The sequence below is a fragment of the Arvicola amphibius genome, chromosome 10, assembly GCF_903992535.2.
Source record: "Arvicola amphibius chromosome 10, mArvAmp1.2, whole genome shotgun sequence".
NCBI lineage: Eukaryota > Metazoa > Chordata > Mammalia > Rodentia > Cricetidae > Arvicola > Arvicola amphibius.
This window is the reverse complement of record NC_052056.1, coordinates 93,509,217-93,527,830: the sequence shown is the minus strand read 5'-3', so window position 1 is coordinate 93,527,830 and position 18,614 is coordinate 93,509,217. Positions and strand designations below refer to the sequence as shown.

At 49.5% G+C, this 18,614-nt stretch overlaps 1 protein-coding gene across 1 annotated transcript; it reads right to left on the bottom strand.

Annotated features, from left to right (window-relative positions):
• Positions 1 to 2,594: 2,594 nt before the first annotated feature.
• On the bottom strand, positions 2,595 to 15,319 carry LOC119825475 (E3 ubiquitin-protein ligase TRIM50). The gene is made up of 4 exons (XM_038346358.1): positions 14,921 to 15,319; positions 9,062 to 9,157; positions 2,723 to 2,953; positions 2,595 to 2,621 (listed from the first exon to the last, which is right to left on the bottom strand). The coding sequence occupies exons 1-4, from the start codon at positions 15,317 to 15,319 to the stop codon at positions 2,595 to 2,597; spliced, it is 753 nt and encodes a 250-aa protein (XP_038202286.1).
• Between the last annotated feature and the right edge of the window lie 3,295 nt (positions 15,320 to 18,614).

Genomic DNA, 18,614 nt, shown 5'->3' with positions numbered 1-18,614 from the left:
TTGAGAGGGACAGGGTTACTCGGGATGAGTGGATACAGAACCTGGAAAGGTGGAAGGTAACACGGATACCCTTAGGTGGTAGGGAAGGGGCTATATTCCCTGCTATCAATGTCCCAGAGACATGCATGTATGAAGAAACTTCTCAAGAAGTCCAAGCTTTCTTTTAAGACCAGCAGAACCCCTTAAATTCCTGTAGCTAGCAGGATGGGCCAATGGGGAGACAGCACCAGGACAGTCTACCGCCGTGCAGGTGTGAGGTGGCCAGGCCCACTGGCTGGGGGCAGTACCATGGGCAGTGAATTGCTGCCCCTCTCGTGCCAACATGTGTCCAGGATAGGGAACAGCTTGCCCTGGAAGTCAGCCTGAAACGTGTAGAGTGTCCGCAGATCATCAGGGCGGTCGGCATCGAAGAACGTGAGTTCCCCTTGTTCATAGTGGAGGTAGACGCCAATGCGATGGGGGTGGCCGGCTACAGGCAGTGGCAGTCGCGGGCAGCCAAAAGCCTCATACACCCGGCCCTCTTTCAGACCAATCAGCCATACACCGTGCTCCGGGGACTTGCTCAGCTTGCCTTTGCGGCTGGCTGTGCCCTTGATGACTCCCAGGCGCCAGTCGCTCTTACTACCCACCACCACCTCCCAGTAATGGCGACCCCACGAGAAGCCCTTGCTGGCCAGGACACAAGTGCTGTAGTCGAAGCGCTCGGGCTGGCTAGCCCGTCTCTGGGCCAGGAGGCCACAGTGTACCACCGTGTTGCCCTTAGAGAGCTCCAGGAGAGGGTGGGCAGTAGCTGGGTCAAGCTTGAGAGATTCTGGAGCTGGAAGAGAAAGAGGCCTGGGGTTGGGACACAGAGACCTGCAGACCCGGCCCGGGAGGTGACGGCAGACCTAAGTCCTCGGGGAGGGGACAAGTGTGCCGCCTGTGTCTCCAGGACTGGAAGGGGCGGGCATAGAGCTGATGGACAGAATGGACGAATGAAAGGCTGGATGGCACAGGTGGGTAGGTGGTGAGATGGGCGAGTGGATGGATGCTGGCCACCGTGGAAGAGTTCTACTGAGGAGGAGGTGTGTGCACCTGCCTGACTTTCGCAAGTGTATGTGCCTATGCTCCCATTCCCACACGCTCTTCACTACCCCGTGCAGGCTCCCTTAAAGTTCTCTGTATGCCTCTGGGTGCCATCAGTGGATTGAAAGGATAACAATTTGAAGCCTCACCTGGCAGAACTTTCCGGAAGAGTCTCTTCCACACAGTCAGTTTGATGTCGGCCTGGTGGAGACCTGGCTTGAAGGATATCGGGCTGAAGGCACCTTCCAAAGGTCGGGCCTGCTGGACCTCTGTCCTGTGTGCAGGAGTTCCAGTGATGGGGGAGTTCTATGTCAAGGCCGTCTCCCACCCTCTTTCCAATGTGGGAGCCCACAGAGGCAAATCCAGCACCCAGGCCACACACTCATGCTACCACCAGTCCCTCCCCTCACACCTCCTTCCTGGTGGACATGCCTGCTTCCGAGAATTGGGATTCTGGGGAGCTGAGGAAGCCCTGAGCATATGCGCAAAGTACCGATGAAGTTGAGTGATTGCGATCGTTGACCTGGGCATGGTCAGGTCAAGGACCTCAATGCCTCAGACTAATGGAATGGCAAAGCCTTCCTCTTGTCCCAGTAGAAATGTTGAGCATGTGTAAGAGTCCAAGTGTTCACAAGATTGAATAGTGTGTGGAAAAACGCAGCTTCATCCTCCTAGAGATTAATGGTTTGAGACTGCTGACCCACAGACACTGCCTGCCAACAGTACGTAACCCCACCCCCACCCCGTGCTGCATATTATAAACATGCTGAGGCTCCAGGTTGCTGCAGAGTGGATGCCACCGCCTCAGGGTGTGCACGTCCCAGTTGACACCAGTTTTTCTGTGTGTCTATGTACTTGCTCTTTTCTTCATTCCCTCACTGCCCAGGCAGGTTCCCAGACCACGCCACGCTGGACACAGCGTGAGATGCTGCATAGCTAGCTGCTGCTATGGATGGTCTTGGAAAGGTCCTCCACAGGCTCATGCTCCCAAGCTTGCTCCACACATGGCAGTACTATTAGAAAGTGGTGGAACCTGGCTGGTGGAACGGGTCACTGTAGTAGGGCTTTGAAGGTCATACCCACCTCTGGCTTCAGCTTTATCTCTCAACACCCTATCTGCCATCACGTGAACAAGCCCACGCTCCCACTGCCGTGAATACTGTCACACCTTCCTGGCCGAAATGGACTGAAATTCCTCTGAAACCAAAATGACTCTTTGCTCCCTAAGTCATTTGCATCAGGGAATGTGTTCTCAGCGAGACAAGGCGGAGCATGGTCTGGGAAGAGGAGTCTAACTTTCCTGGGGACCTGTTAGAGATGCTGATCGACTAATCAGAAACCGATCACCCTGGGAAAATTGTGTAATGTTTTAGCTAGCCTTCTGCTGTTTTCCTTGGACTCAGTGACAGAGCCCCTGTGGAGAGCAGCTTAGGGTTAGAGCACAGGGAGGGACCATGGCGATGAGAGGCCTGTGCCCGCAGACACTGGACACTGGCTGACCTCTCTCCCAGCAGTTTCAGTTGAGGTTGTTACCTGGAGGCCATGGAGTAGAACTTCTGGAAGAAAAGAGAAGAACAGGGGTGAAGGTTACTGCTGTATCGAACCTGCACCTGCATTGCTAAGGAGAGAGCTGGGAACCACACCCTTAGCCACTCACCCGGATGAACTCATGGTGACTCTCGTTACCGAACTGCTCCAGCACCTGTTCGGCTTGGGTCAGTCGCTCCTGGGCACCCTGAGCCTGCTCCAGCTGCATGTCCAGGGAGGCCACCAGGCCACGCGTGTGACCCTCTACCCCCTCCAGGCAGCGGGCTTTCTCTTCATCCACCAGGTGATGCAACTCCTGGAACTCTCTGCGGATCACCCAGCTGAAGACGTCAGACTCGTTCTAAGACAAGGGGACCGGTCACTGGGCAGCCACAGCTGCTGGGCTGGGGGGTGGCCTCATTGTTTTTCTGACCCGTCCTGAAGGGGGCTCAGCTAAATGCCAAGTGGGTTGATGACAGCTGCAAGTTCACATTGTGACTGGGAGCCTTAGAAATGACCCCGCTCCTACTTTATAGGTTTTTGTTTTTTCTACTTTTTTGCAGTACTAGGGATTGAACCTAGGGCTTCATGCATGCTTACCCTATTCCTAACCCTGATCCTAACCCAGTAACCTTAAAGAACCAGTGTGCAGTATGGTTGGTTATTCAATTAAGTCATTGTTGATGATTTTGCCGAGTCTCAGTTTGGAGCGTTACTGAATTATGACTGCTTTTACTGAGTCATAGTTTGAATTTCTGGCTGAGTCATGGCTTGTGGCTAAGTCATGGCTTGATTTTTTTTTTTTTTTTTGGTTTTTCGAGACAGGGTTTCCCTGTAGTTTCTAGAGCCTGTCCTGGAGCTAGCTCTTGTAGACCAGGCTGGCCTCGAACTCAGAGATCCGCCTGCCTCTGCCTCCCGAGTGCTGGGATTAAAGGCGTGCGCCACCACCGCCCGGCCATGGCTTGATCTTTTTGTCAAGTCATGGTGTGCTTTTTGTTGAGTCATGGTTTGCCTTGGCTGAGTTATGTTTGGCTGTATTTATTCATTTATTTATTTAGGTTTTTCAAGACAGGTTTTCCCTGTGTAGCTCTGGCTGACCTAGAACTTGCTCTATAGAGCAGGCTGGCCTCAAAATTGAGAGATCTTCCTGCCTCTGCCTCCCAAGTGCTGCGATTAAAGATGTGTGCCACTATGCCCAATTTGTTTATTTTTTCTTTGTGCTTAGTTGTAGCTTGCCATTTTACTGAGTACCAGTTGGATTTTTGCTGAATCATCACCAGATCACTGCACATTTTGCTGTGTCAGAAATAAGCACTGAGGGTGGGCATGGTGGCATGCACCTTTAATACCAGCACTTGGGAGGCAGGGCCAGGTGGATCTCTGTGAGTTCAAGGCTAGCCTGGTCTACGTAGTGAGTTCTAGGGCTACATAAAGAGACTCTGTCTCAAAAAGAAAAAAGAAAAGAAAAGAAAAGAAATGGGCCTTGGCATTGTTTTTTAGGTCTTTTTTTAAAAAGATGGATCACAACATAAGAGCATTTGTTGCTCTTGCAGAGGACTTGGACTCAATTCCTAGCTCCTATTTGCAGCTCACAACTGTCTGAAATTCTAGTCCCAGGGGATCTGACACCCTCTCCTGGCCTCCCTGGGCATGAGAAACACACACAGTATACATACATGCATACAGGCAAAACACTCCTACATATCAAAATAATCTATTTTTTAGATCTATTTTATTATTTTATGAGTGTTTTGCCTGTATGCGTGCATATACACCATGTGACTTTCTAGTGCTCATGCAGGCCAGAAGGAGGGTGTCAGATCCCTTAGGACTGGAGTTACTGATTATGGCGAGGTGCTGTGTTGGTTATAAAAATTGAACCTGAGATCTCTGTGAGTTCGAGGCCAGCCTGGTCTACAAGAGCTAGTTCCAGGACAGGCTCCAAAGCCACAGAGAAACTCTGTCTCGAAAAACCAAAAAAAAAAAAAAAAAAAAAAAATTGAACCTGAGTACTCTACAAGAGCAGAAAGCATTCTTCACTGTTGAGCCATTTATTCATGGCTCTATTCATAATTTTAAAATACTGTTTATATAGTGCCTGTTGGTGTAGGAGGTCCTTCTCTCTCCATCAACAGCCTGTAATCGTTTAGATAAAATGGTATAGTTCCCCGAGAGGCAGCAGCGGGCCACAAGGGAAAGCCGGGTCCCACCACCTGAGGTCTCTGCGGGTCCCAAGCAGATGGGAGGTGGCAGGTGAGAGACCTCATTGGCGGGGCAGCCAGTCCCAAGAGGAGCTGTGGCGGGTGGGAGATGGATAGGCACGCCATGCAGAAAGAGGGTTTGGGTATCGTTTATTCAGTAGATTATGGAAGGAAAGGGAAGGGGTAGTGAAGGGAGAGAGAGAGAGAGGCAGGGGAGGAGAAGAGGCCTCAGCCACGGCTTCTGAAGAGAGATGGGGCAGAGAAAGGAGGCTGGAAGATGAAGGAAGATCTGCTTACCTCGGCAGAAGTGGGGGAGTGGGCAGGACTTGTCTCTTAAAGGGACAGGACAGACCATTACAGTACCTGTTTGGTTTATGAATGAGAACGGCCCCCATAGGTTCATGTATTTGAATGCTTAGTCACCAATTAGTGGAACTGTTTGGGAAGGATTAGGAGGTGTGGCCTTGGGGAGGTGTGTCACAGAGAGTATGCATAAGAGAGTATGCATTTCAAAAGCCCAGGCCAGATGCAGTGTCTGTCTCTCTCCGTCTCTCCCTCTGCATCCACCCTCTTCTGCCACTTGTGGATCAGGATGTAAAGCTCTCATCTACTGCTCCAGAGCCATGCCTGTCTGCTCCTGCCGTGATGATCACGGACTAACCTTCTAAAACTGTGATCAGGGCTCCAATTAAATGCTTTCTTTTCTAAGAGTTGCCTTGGTCATGACGTCTCCTCACAGCAATAGAACAGCAACCAAGACAAGGTCACATAAAAATTCAAACCGCCAAGTTAGGCCAAATTCATTTTAGTCCACAGTGTAACTGAAACTCTAAAACAGAAGACAAAATGTGTATGTCATTAAGCGTTTCTACAATGTTGTTGGCTTGGTCATTGTCTGGTTCCCAGAAGTCCCTATTGCTTGGGGACAATAAACTGCCCCTCAGGACATGATGACTTTTGCTCCAGCCTCCATCCTCACATGAATGGAGAAATAACCTCACTTGGGGGTTGATCTTTCTAGACTCTACTATTCCTGGAACTCAAAAATTAAGACGGTCACTTGTCTCTGTGCTTTAAGATTAAGCAACTAATATGCTTACATGCAAAAGTAAGCAAAGTAAGACTAGCAAAAGCCCAGACACAAAATATAAAGAGATGCTGAGGCTTTATGCTGCTTTGGCTACCTTAGGAACTCAAGATGAAAATAAACACTTTGTTGTTGTTTTGTTTTGTTTTTTTTTCGAGACAGTTTCTCTGTAGCTTTGGAGCCTGTTCTGGAACTTGCCCTGTAGACCAGGCTGGCCTCCACCTCACAAAGATCCACCTGCCTCTGCCTCCTGAGTGCCACTACCACCCAGCGGAAAGTAAATACTTTTAACCAAAATTAGTTTCTAAATGCTTGTTGTATTAAGATTTATTTATTATTTAACTAATTTTAACAAATTGGTTAATTTAGATGTTATTTTATTTAGATTTTTTTATGTATTCATGCCCATATGCCAGAAGAGGGCATCAGATCTCATTACAGATGGAAGTGCTCTTAACCTTTGAGCCATTTCTCTAGCCTTGTTGTTTTATTTTTTAATTTAATTCTCTCTCTGTGTGTCTCTCTCTGTGTGTCTCTGTGTGTGTCTCTCTCTCTGTCTCTCTCTCTCTGTGTCTCTCTGTCTGTCTCTCTGTCTCTGTCTCTGTCTCTCTCTCCTCTCTTTCTCCTCTCTCTCCAGGATCTCTCCTCTCTCTCTCCTCTCTCTCCAGGATCTTTACTAACTCATATAGACTGTCCTGGAACTTATAGAGAACTGCCTGCCTCTGCCTCCCAAGTGCTGGGATTAAAGGCATGTGCCACTACTCATGGCTACATGTTATTTTTAAAAACTATCTCCAGGTCTGTTTTGTTTGCATTCCTAGATGTTACATATTTAAGACATGTTCTTATATAATGCACATGTTCTCTGTGTTTAAGCTACAGTTTCCTAAGTTTTCCCTGAAATATAAAGTTGTTTTATTAGGAAAATGTGCTTAGAGAACACAGGTTTAATGTTTTGTCAGCTAATGCTCAGGTTTCCATTGAGCGCGTCAGCCTTCCCTTATGAACTGAGCCCTGACAGAGGTAAGGTGTTTTTAGAAACATGTCTGTTAAACTTTATCTACGTGTTATCAACAGCTAAGTTTGAAAGCACTGTTCGTCCTTAAATACTGGTATAAGTGACCTTCTGGATGTTCAATAACCATAGTTGGAGGCCAAAACCAATAACGATACAGGGTCTAAGACAACAGCCCACACTTTGGTCCATGCCCTCAGGAGAGCTACTTTCCAGGAAACCACAGGACGCTTCTCAAGGGGTCCTGCAGCTCTGGCAAGTCACCCATCCTCATCCTCATCCTCTTGACCAGAGAGAGCTGTGGAGGTTCAGGGTTTACACTCTCAAGAGCATACATTCTGAAAGTAGGGTAGCCCAGAGTCAAATGTCCTCAACACTTCTGAGGGAAGCCATCGAGTTAGCAAGACCCTGAATATATCCCACAGTGTGGCTGGAAGAGAACAGATTAAAGGAACCCAGGGCTCCTCCCCAGGCCCTAGAAGTGATCTTCAATTGACCTTGAGAGTAAAAACACATAGGTAACTATTTGGTCACATACATGGTCTTAAACACTCAGTTTTATAAAAACAGAACAGATGAAGAGTAAAATGATTTGTAATAATACAAAAGAATAAGAACTAGGGCCAGGTGTGGTGGCACACGCCTTTAGTTCAAGCAGTCAGGAGGCAGGCAGATCTCTATGAGTTCAAAGCCAGCCAGGGATATATAGTGAGATCTGATGTCACAAACAAAACAAACAAACCAAAAAACTAAATAGAAAAAGAGTGGGGGGGGGATTATACTGTAGAAAGGGACAGTCCGGTATTACATGCTTCCCCACCAAACCCTGAGTGTGGCTTACAGACATGACAAGTAAATAAAAAACAGCCACTCAGCTGTAATCAGATTAAAGGACCCTCATGCTTTTCCTAGCCGGGAAGTGGTGGCACATGCCTTTAATCCCAGCATTTGGGAGGCAGAGGCCAGCCTGGTCTACATAGTGAAATCCAGAACAGCCAGGGTCACACAGAAAAACCCTGTCTCAGAAAACCAAACCAAACCAAACCAAAATCTCCATTATCTTCCTCCTAAGGCTCAGTGCTGGTGAGAGCATGTGTGACGTTGCTGTCGCTTCTCTCCAGTCCTAGCCCCCAACGCTGACAGCTTTCTGTCCAGACTTTTGTCCATAGGGCAAGCAGACACAGGTAGCACCGGAGGGTAGGGGAGACCTGGGCCCAAGCTTTGGGACTTTATCTCTGGGACTCCAGTCCTACCTTATCACAGCCTCAAAGGGCACTGAACAAAAGTCAACTTGGAACCAGTTCTGACAACTGGATCCAATTCCCTTATAAGGAATGGGACTTCCCCACAGCCACCAGGGAATTCTTTGAACTTGGCTTTGTACAGAAGACGCCCTTTTTGGTAAAGGGCAAACTAGAAAAGGGCTTGTGGGCGGTTGGGGCTGGGGATGGCTTGGTGCTTAGAATCCTGTTCTCACCTCGATTGTCCAGGGCTCTGGGTTGATTTACATCATGACAAAAATAAAAACAAACCAAAAGCTCAGAAAATTTGGGTCAGGGACAGAGTTTAACAGTAGAACAATTGTCTAAAATCCTCCAGTGAGGGGCTGGGAAAATGAATCAGTGGTAGAGCCCCTGCCTAGAATCCCCCAGTGAGGGGCTGAGGTGTGGCTCAGTGGTAGAGCCCCTGCCTAGAATCCCCAGTGAGGGGCTGGGCTGTGGCTCAGTGGTAGAGCACCCTGCCTAGAATCCCCCAGTGAGGGGCTGGGGTGTGGCTCAGTGGTGGAGCCCCTGCCTAAAATCCCCCAGTGAGGGGCTGGGGGTAGAGCTTAGTGCTATGGCTCTTAACTAGAATCTCCCAGGGATGTGGTTCAGCAGGAGGGCACCTGCCTAGCATGCATGAAGCGCTGGGTCCCATCCCCAGCACTGTATAAACCAGGCATGGTAGGACACAGCTATGATCCCAGTACTCCGCAAGAGGAGGTAGAGGGGTGAGAAGTTCAAGGTAATTCTTAGCTACATCAAGAGGTCAAGATCAACCTGGGCTACACAAGACCCTATCAGAAAGAGGGATTAGCAGTCGCGGAGGAGAAAGGAGTGGGAACCTGAGATCTGTAGGAAATGGGGTGGCTGGATCTAGGGCCCCAGGCAGAGGGAAGGGACTTACGATAATCCGGGTCCTGTTGTTCACCAATTTGCCAATGTGCTCCTCCACTTTCCTCTGTTCCTCCTTCAGCTCAGATAAGCGGCCTGCAAGTTCTTCCTGGAGGTGACATGCCACGGTCCCGTGAGCAGCTGGCCAATTGCTCTTCCCTCTTGTGCAGCACAAACCATTTCCCTTCTCGGGTGTTTCCCAGTGGCCATGACAGTGGGGCCAGAGTAGGAAGCAGAGCATTCCAGTGCCCTCCACACACAGAGAAGAGCACTTAAGGAAGAGGGGCGTAATGGTGCAGTACACGGGAGGCTGAGGCAGCTCAGGGCCAGCCTACACTATATGTAACCAGACTATGTCTGGGAGGGAAAGAGAAAGGGAATGGTGAGGGAGGGGAGGGGTGGGAAAGGGAGAAGGAGAGGGAAGGGAGGAAGAAGAGGGGAGAGAGATGGAGGAAGAAGGAGACGGGAGGCAGAGGGAAGGAAAGAAAAGGAAAGCAGGGAAAGCGAAGGGCCAGGCAAGGAAGACAAGGAGAATAAGGGGCTGGTGAAATTGCTTAGTGGTTTGATTTGAAGCATCCATGTGGCAGCTCACAACCATCTCCAACTCCAGTCCCAGGGGATCTGGCACCCTTTCCTGACCTCCTTGGGCACCAGGTATGCACATGATACACACACGTACATGCAGGCAAAATATTCATGCACATAAAATAATAAAACAAATCTAAAAATTATTGGAAAAAAAAAGAATCAAGCAAGCCCAGGCATGCAGGGGCAACTGTTGCCATGTTCTCTCCCTATAAGGCAGACCCCAGAGCATTTCGATCAGCCTCAGAGCACACTGCAATCAGGTCAGTGAATTGGACCCTAGGGAGAGGAAGATAAATAGGCAAGTCACATGCTTGCATTCCCAGCTCTCAGGAGACTGAGGCAGAAAGATCATGAGTTTCAGGCCAGCCTGTGCTCCCTAGTGAGTCCAGGCCAGAAGGATAATGTTTTGAGACCTAGCCTAAAAAAAAAATCAATCAGCATATCTTTATTTTTTTAAAATATTTATTTATTTATTATGTATATAATATTCTGTCTGTGTGTATGCCTGCAAGCCAGAAGAGGGCACCAGACCTCATTACAGATGGTTGTGAGCCACCATGTGGTTGCCAGGAACAGAACTCAGGGCCTTTGGAAGAGCAGGCAATGCTCTTAACCGCTGAGCCATCTCTCCAGCCCTCAGCATATCTTTATAAAAAATTGTGTGTGTGTACATGTACATGCCAAGGCACGTGTGAAGGTCAGGAGGAGACAACTTTAAGGAGTTGGTTCTCTCCTTCTACCATATGCGGGGATTGAACTCAGGTCCTTACACTTGCACAGCAGATGCTTTTATGTACTGAGCTGTCTCACTGACCCAGCTGCCAACTCAGATCCTCCTGCTTCCCAAGTGCTGTTTGCTTTTTAGTTGTTGTTGGCTTTTGTTGTTTGGTCAGTTGGTTTTTGGTTTTTCAAGACAGGGTTTCTCTGTATAGCTTTGGAGCCTGACCTGCAACTTGCTCTATAGACCAGGCTGACTTTGAACTCACATAGATCCACCTGCTTCTGATCCCTGAGTGTTGGGATTCGAGGCGTGCGCTGCCACTGCCCAGCTCATTGTTTGTTTTTTGAGACAGACTCCCCTGTATATACTCCAGGCCTCATAGACATAGATAGCTGAACTTAAAGCGCTATGCTCTCTGATTCCCAGAATGCCACAGCTCACTACTGTTCTCTCTCTCCCCATATCCTGTGTGCATGTGTGTTTATGTATGTGCAGATGCACATGTGTGTGGAGGCCAAAGGTCAACCTCAGGTGTTATTCCTCATGTACTCTCCAACTTGTGTTTTGAGACAGGGCCTGTCACTGTCTTGGGGCTCCCCTAATTCAGTTTAGGCAGGATGGCTGCTCAGGAAGCCCCAAGCCTCTTAAGTGTTGCTTTGCCAGCATATACTACCACACTCCAACTTCTGATGTGGATCTAGGGAATTTAACTCAATTCCTCATGTTTACACAGCAAGCATTGTACTGGCTAAGCTGTCTCCCTTGCCCCATGCCTTTTTTTTTTTTTGTTTTTGTTTTTTTTTTGTTTGTTTGTTTTTTTTGTTTTTTTTTATTTTTTTTTATATTTAAAAATTTCCATCTCCTTCCCTCCTCCTCCCCCCTCCCTCCCCTCCTTCTCTCCCTTCTCTCCCCTCCTTGGGCCAGTTCCTATAGCCATACTGATGAATTTCTTGCATAACCCATGCCTTTTTTTTAAAGGGATTTTAAAACAGATTTAATTATGTGAGTGTTCGTGTGTGTAACTGTGTGGGGGTGTGTGTATGTAAGTGTCGGTACCCACGGAGGCCTGAGGCATGGGATTCCCCTGCAGCTGGAGGCACAAGTGGCTGTGAGCCACCTGACATGGGAGCTGGGAACCAAACACGGATCCTCTGCAAGAACAGTGTGTGCTCATAAGGCTGCTGAGCCAGCTCTCCAGCCTTCTCTCCATATCCTAAGCTCTGCTGCTCCTGGCTTCGTCTGTGTCTTCCTTCTCTCTGCCTGGTCCCTAGTAATGGTGTCACCTAAGTGTGGACTACTGCATCCCTCTCACGGCAGTCCTCCTGCCTGCGATGCTGTGGTTCCTCGCTGCCTCCTATCCACCTTTCGGCCTCAGGTTTTCTCTCATCTTCCTCCCAAGCATCCCAGCCTATCAGGACTTCCGTACCTGTTTCTCTTGCTGGTTCCTGGCCTCTGCAGACCCGAATGCGGCCTTCAGCTCCATTCCAGCCCACTCTCCAGCCAGGGAGATCTGACCACATCACTCACTGCCAGGCTACAAACCCCAGAGACCACCATCTGCCCATGGTTTCTAAATAAACTCTAGGTCCCTCCCTGGCTCATCCAGGCTTCCATGATTTGGGTCCTGTTTACTTGCCTGTCCCATCTGGCTCCAACCTCTCCCTCCCTCCCTCTCTTTTTCCATTTCTCCTTTATTTTATGTTTGTCTGTTAGAGACAAGGTCTCAACTATATAGCCTTGGCTGGCCTAGAACTCACTATGTAGACCAGGTTGGCCCTGAACTCACAGAGATCTGCTTGCCTCTGCCTCCCATGTGCCACCATGCCTGGCCCTTCTTTTCTTCCTTCTTAACCCCCCCCCCCCACTCTCCCTCTCTCCAGCCTCCCCCTCCCTCTCCTCCTCCTCTCTCTTTCTCTTTTAAAAGGGGGTTTTATGTAACTCCATTTGTCCTCAAGCTTGTTTTATAACCAAGGTTGACTTTGAAATTCTGACTATTCTGCATCTGCATTTTCAGGCCTGAGGTATTTACCACCAGGTCTGGTTCTCCACCTCACTTTCCCTTCTGAACTGTGGGACAGCATGTGTGCGCATATGTGTGCGTGCCTATTGGCACGCCTGTGGAGCCCAGAGGAGGATGTCAGGTGTCCTGCTCTATCACTGCCATCCCTGGTCCCCTGAGACAGGGTCTCTCCATGATGTTGAAGGTAGGCTGGCAGCCAGCAACCCCAGCCATCCTCCTTTCTCTTTCTTCTAGCCCACTGGTGTCACAGCCATCCATGGCCATGCCTGGCTTTTTACACAGGTGCTGGAGATTCAAATTCAGGCCCTCATGCAGCACGTGCCCTCACCATTGTGCCATCTCTCCAGTGCTGGAATGGCCTCCCACATGCCTCCGGCTCCTTTGCGGATGCTGCCTTCTCTTCCTCCTCTTCTCCTCCTCCTTTCCCCCCTTATCTTCCTTGTGATTCAGATCTCAGGTTGGAAAGTCCACTTCCTCCAGGAAGCCTTCCCTGACTACTTGTGACTTTGCAGTGTGCATGATCACTGTGATGGATAATCTTAATTGACTAGATTTAGAAACAGTGTGGACCTGGATCTCTGGAATGGCTGTGAAGGTGTATCTACAGTGGTTTAGTCCAGGAAGACAAACCTAACCTGAGTGTGGGAGGCACCATGCCATGGGGCCAGGACTGAGTGAAAAGGAGAAAGTGAGCTGAGCACCTGCATCCGTCTCTCTCTGCTTCCTGATGTGGGTGTGGCCAGTGCCTCCTGCTCCTACCGCCATGCCTTCTCCACCATGATGGACTGTATGTACCCTCAAACCATGAGCCACAGTAAAACCTTCCTTCGTTAAGTTGCTTCTTGTCTGAAGTAAGTATCTAAGCTGGGCATCTGACACCCAGCACTCTCAGATCCCGAGTGATGCATCATCCAGGCCTGTGAGACTTCTGTCCCACTGTTTGCTGTAGCAGACACAGGCACAGGGCTGCACATATCAGACACTCAGTATGCACATGTCAGTCTAAGGCATGGGCACTGCCCAGCCCTGATGTCCTACCTGTCTTTCCAGGTCAAAAAAGAACAATAAAACTACCCTTTTTCAGTCCCACTTACAAATTTATATATATAGTATTCTGTCTTTCTTTCTGGTGCTGGGGAAATCTAGGGCCTTGCACCTGTTAGGCAAGCTCTCTGCCTCTAAGCCACACCCCAGCCCCTCACTGGGGGATTCTAGGCAGGTGCTCTACCACTGAGCCACACCCCAGCCCCTCACTGAAGGATTCTAGGCAGGAGCTCTACCACTGAGCTACACCCCAGCCCCTCACTGGGGGATTCTAGGCAGGGACTCTCCCACTGAGCCACACCCCAGCTCCTCACTGGGGGATTCTAGGCAGGGGCTCTCCCACTGAGCCACATCTCCAGCCTTATACATGTGACTCTTAAGCAGTACATATATTACATTTGAATTTTTTTTAAATAATAGATGCTGATCTGTTCACCTGAGGTCCATGAACTGAGGTATTCAATTTAACATACTTATTTTGAATACTCACCACTTGCCAGCTATAGCTGTAGATCAGTGGTTCTCAGCCCTCCTAATGCTGTGGCCCTTTAATATAGTTCCTCATGCTGTGGTGACCCCCAACCACAAGACAGTTTTTGCTACTTCATAACTGTAATTTTGCTACTCTTAGAATCATAATGGAAATATCTGCTATGCAGGACATCTAATAGGCAAGCCCTGTGAAAGGGCAGGTTAACCCTAAGGGATTGTGACCCACAGTGGTTGAGAACCGCTGCTGTAGCCCCTGAAACAAATGTCCCGCCCTCAACAGATGGGCCTGACGTCCGGTTTGGACCCTGGGACCTACGTGGTGGGAAAAGAGAACCGATTTCTGGAAGTTGTCCCCTGACCTCCACACACATGCACTCGTGTGTCCACACAGAAATGAACAAAAACTGAAAAAAAAAAATCAATGGCGGTGCATGCCTGTAATCTCAGCTCTGTGAAGAATGAGACAAGAAGATTTAGAGCCGAAGGCCAAACTGGGCTGCACAGTGAGTTCAATGCCAGCCTGAGCTGCCCTACTAAAATCCTTGCCTCAGATGAACTACTCGAAACAAACATCCCACTGAACTGAAGGAGACCTGGTGATGTCACTTCGGGGTAGAGTGCTGCTTAAACTATACATTGAGCCTTGAGTTCCGTCTCTAGCACAGCCAGCAAAACAAAATAAAATAAGCCAGAGATGCAAAGAAAAAGAAGGTGAAAGGTCTGGCGGAGGGACTCCCCTTCATTCCTGCAGCCGTGATCCCCAGCACCTGGCGTTACACAGCGCACAGTCAATAAACAAATCAACGTTAAAACCCAATGAATGAATGCATGTTTGTATTTGTTGGGCGTAGGCTCCCGAGGTGGAGTTGGGTGTGTGTGATGGAGCCTTGGTAAAGTAGACTTCTTCCACGGAGTGGCGGTGCAAGAGAGCTCAGGAGAGCGGCCCCTTGCTCCGCTCCTCGCCCCCCACCCCCCCACCCCGCCCAGCGGCCGCCCTCCCCTCGCACCTTCATGCGACTGTAGACGGTGGAGACAGGTGTGACTCGGTGGTGTTGGTGGGAGCCCAGCAAGCCGCAGAGACCACAGATGAACTCCTGGTCTTTCTCGCAGAAGAGGCTGAGAGGGTTTCGGTGGTGAACGCAGACGGTGGGTTCCGTGTCTCCCGGGAGCCTCAGGGCATCGATCACCCGTGCCAAGGAAACATTAGGCGGGGAGCTGCTGCAGTCTACCCACTGACGACACACGGGACAGCGCAGCTCGGAGTCCAGGTGTTGGGACAAGGAGTCCAGGCAGTCTTTGCAGTAGGAATGACCGCATTGTAGCATCAGGGGCTCCTTGAAGACCTCCAGGCAAATGGGACACTGCAGCTGGTCCTGTAGCTCGGGCACAGTCACTCGCCAAGCCATACACACAGTTCAGCTGCAACACAGGTGGCGACCACTTCTATCCTGCCACTCCCTCCCCTTGTCTTTTTTTGCCCCCAATCCAAGAGATGCTGAAAGCTTATGGAGAAGGATGCCAGCCCTGGATTGCGACCTCAACCCACTATGACCTTCAGCCTCAGTTTCCTCATCCAGAAAAAAAGGCGGGGGGGAGCTTAAATGGAAAAAAATGGTCACTATGAGTCTGGATACACTCAACTGGGAGGGTAATTCAGAGAAGCACAGCCGCTTTCCCAGTACACACGAGGTGCACCACAAAAGTCACATAGAGATATGACCCCCCCACCCTCACCCAGCACTGGGGATTGAACACAGGGCCCTGCACACACTAGGCAAGCACTCTACTGATAAAGTAAAGCCTCACTCAGCCTTCTCTTTGCCTTCTTCTTTTTTAGTGCTCCTCCCCTTTTTATTTTGAGACAGGGTTTCACTAAATTGTCATAGAGACTCCATAGTCCCAGCTTCAAGGATTCTACTTTAAGAAGGAGTCCCCCCCCCTCTCTTTTTGAGACAGCATCTCTCTGTGTAGACCTGACTATACTGGAACTCACTGTAGACTAGGCTGGTCTTGAGTTAATAGAAATCCACCTGCCCATCCCTCCCAAGTGCAGGGATTAAAGGTGCCATCACCACCCGGCCCACCCAGGCAATCTTAAAGCAAGATTGTTAATTTTTTTCTTTAGAGACAAGGTTCATGTAAGCGGTGACAGAATTGAATGCTGTGTGTAGCCATGGATGAAACTGAACCCCTGACCCTCCTCCTCCACCTGGGATATGAGGACTAGGAATGCTGGGAACATAGGTATGCCCCACTACACCTGGTTTATATAGTTCTGGGTATAGAACACAGGGAATGCTGGGAACATAGGTATGCCCCAGTACACCTGGTTTATACAGTGCTGGGTATAGAACACAGGGAATGCTGGAATCATAGGTATGCCCCACTACACCTGGTTTATACAGTGCTGGGTATAAAACCCTGGGTCTCAAGCATATTTGGCAAGTCACTACCTAGTCACTAGCTACATCCCCAGCACCAAGGGCCAAGTCCTTTGTCCCAGAACGACACTGTCCACCGAGATCTGGGATGGGGAGGCTTCAGTACTCATCTCCCACCTGCTCCCTATGGAAACAGAAATGAAGTCTCCACTGACCATGATAGCAACCGTCCCCACACCCACTATTGCATTACCTGATCTCGTGTGGTCCACTAGGCCTCCCACGGGGGTCTCAAACCAGCAGCTCTGTCTGCTCACGCAAGCCTTTTCTTCCTCCCAGAATGGAACAGCTGACACACAGACCCCGGGCGCCCAGCTGGACACAGCTTCCACTGCCTGGTGTCTGCCCCTTCTCCCCTCCCCTCCCCTTTCCCAGCAACACCTGTGTCCCCAAGGTCATCCAGAATCAGGTGGGAAGTGGGTCAAACCACGAGACTGAGGCGGCAGCCTCTGCTGGGTCCTTGCTGATAACCTAGACAGGCAGATAGTGGCCTTGCCCAGGATAGGGGAGGGGCGAGCAAGCATGCCTTCTGTACTTAAGAACTCCAAATCAGAGCAGGTATGTGCTATGACAGACATGTTTCTAAATTACCCCCCTACACACACAGAGAGAGAATTTTAAAGTATTTTATTTATTAGATTTTCTCATTTTGTAGGTTAGGATGAGATGTGTGTGTGTGTGTGTGTGTGTGTGTGTGTGCAAAACATTGAAAAAACACACTGCTTATTCTGATTTTTTTCATTTGAGGTGTAATATAAACAGTTTTGTTTATTAATACAGTGTTCTGCATGCCAGAAGAAGGCACCATATCTTATTGTAGATGGTGGTGAGCCACCATGTGGTTGCTGGGAACTGAACTCAGATCCTTGGAAGAGCAGCCAGTGCTCTTGACCTCTGAGCCATCTCCCCAGTCCCCAACAGAAATAGATTTAACCACACAGTGTGATGTAGTGATGTATATCTTACCTGTGTATGTTCACTCTCAAGTGTGTAAACTGAACTGGGTAGTGAATACCTATAATCCCGGAATTTGGGAAGTGCTGACAGTAGGCCAGAGGTTCAAACTCATCCTCAGGTACACAAGTTCAAAGCCATCCTGGGTCTCCTGAGACTGTCTCAAAAGCAAAACAAAACAGATCAAATTGTAGAGCATTTCCAGTGTCAGTCCCTTGTCCCCTGCCAGTCCAGGCTCCCAATCAAGACTGTGACTATCCTGGAAGGGGACAAAATCCTGGGCCCAGTGAGTGTGGGAATGGGACGCTAGCTGCCTTTATTTATTTAACATCTACTGTGTGTGCTTGCAGGCACAGGCCCCCTTATACACAGGGAGGGCAGAGGACAACCCGCAATAGTCTGTTCTCTCCTACCGCCTGCGGGTCCTGGATGTCAGGGTTGGTGGCAAGCACCTTGTCCACTTGGCCATCTTGCCTGGCCTCATTTGTTTCTTGTCTTGTTGGGACCTAGAACCAGGGTCGCGAGCATGCTGCAAAAGCTCTCTATCACCAAATTACACCCCTAACTCAGTCCACTGTTTGAGAATTTGAGGCGTTGTACTCTTTGACATAAGGCTCCTTTCCATAAATGTCACTAAATTACGAACTTTCAAAGTCTGAAATCTTGGAGCCAATTGTGGTGGCACACACACCTTGAATCCTAGCACGCGGGAGGCAGAGGCAGGGCCAGCCTGGTCTACAGAGTGAGTTCCAGGACAGCCAGAGCTGTTACACAGAGAAACCCTGTCTCAAAAAACCAAATGAATAAATACGTTTTTAAAGAAAAGGTGACGTTTCGGGTCGAGGACATAGCTCAGCAGCAGAGAGCCTGCCTAGACTCCTCAGTGAAGGGCTGGATGCGTTGTTCAGAGACCTGCATCTATGTGGATGCTGTCCAGCATTGGGACACTTGTTATTACTGACCACATTCAATCCTCAGTATCACACAAAAATAAGTTATTGACAGCTAACTATTCGCCCCTGAGGCTAAAAGGCAGGTGTCGCTGTAAGTCGCTAATGTGGTGATCTGTTCCACCTGTGACAGAACACCAACCGGCAAGACAGAGACCTAAAGAAAGCCTCTGAGCCTAGCCTTCGAGCCCCCATCAGGCCTTGCGCCCGCCGCTCCGTGCGTGGTGCATGCTGGGAGACGCCTCTGCGCAAGCCCGCGGCGTCAATCACGTGTGTTTCTCGTGCTCGGCACGCGCCCGCGCCCGCGCCTCACTTCCGGGCTTGTTTCCGGTGAGGCGTCTGGTGACGGTTGAGCG

Bases quoted from the DNA above. Each gene is read 5' to 3' on its own strand.
- LOC119825475 (XM_038346358.1), bottom strand. From the start codon at position 15,319: ATGGCTTGGCGAGTGACTGTGCCCGAGCTACAGGACCAGCTGCAGTGT. The intron at 9,158-14,920 runs GTGCGAGGGGAG...TGTCACCTCCAG, and splicing joins CCGTCTACAGTCGCATGAAG to GAAGAACTTGCAGGCCGCTT. The intron at 2,622-2,722 runs GTGAGTGGCTAA...CTTTTCTTCCAG, and splicing joins GTCACCATGAGTTCATCCGG to AAGTTCTACTCCATGGCCTC.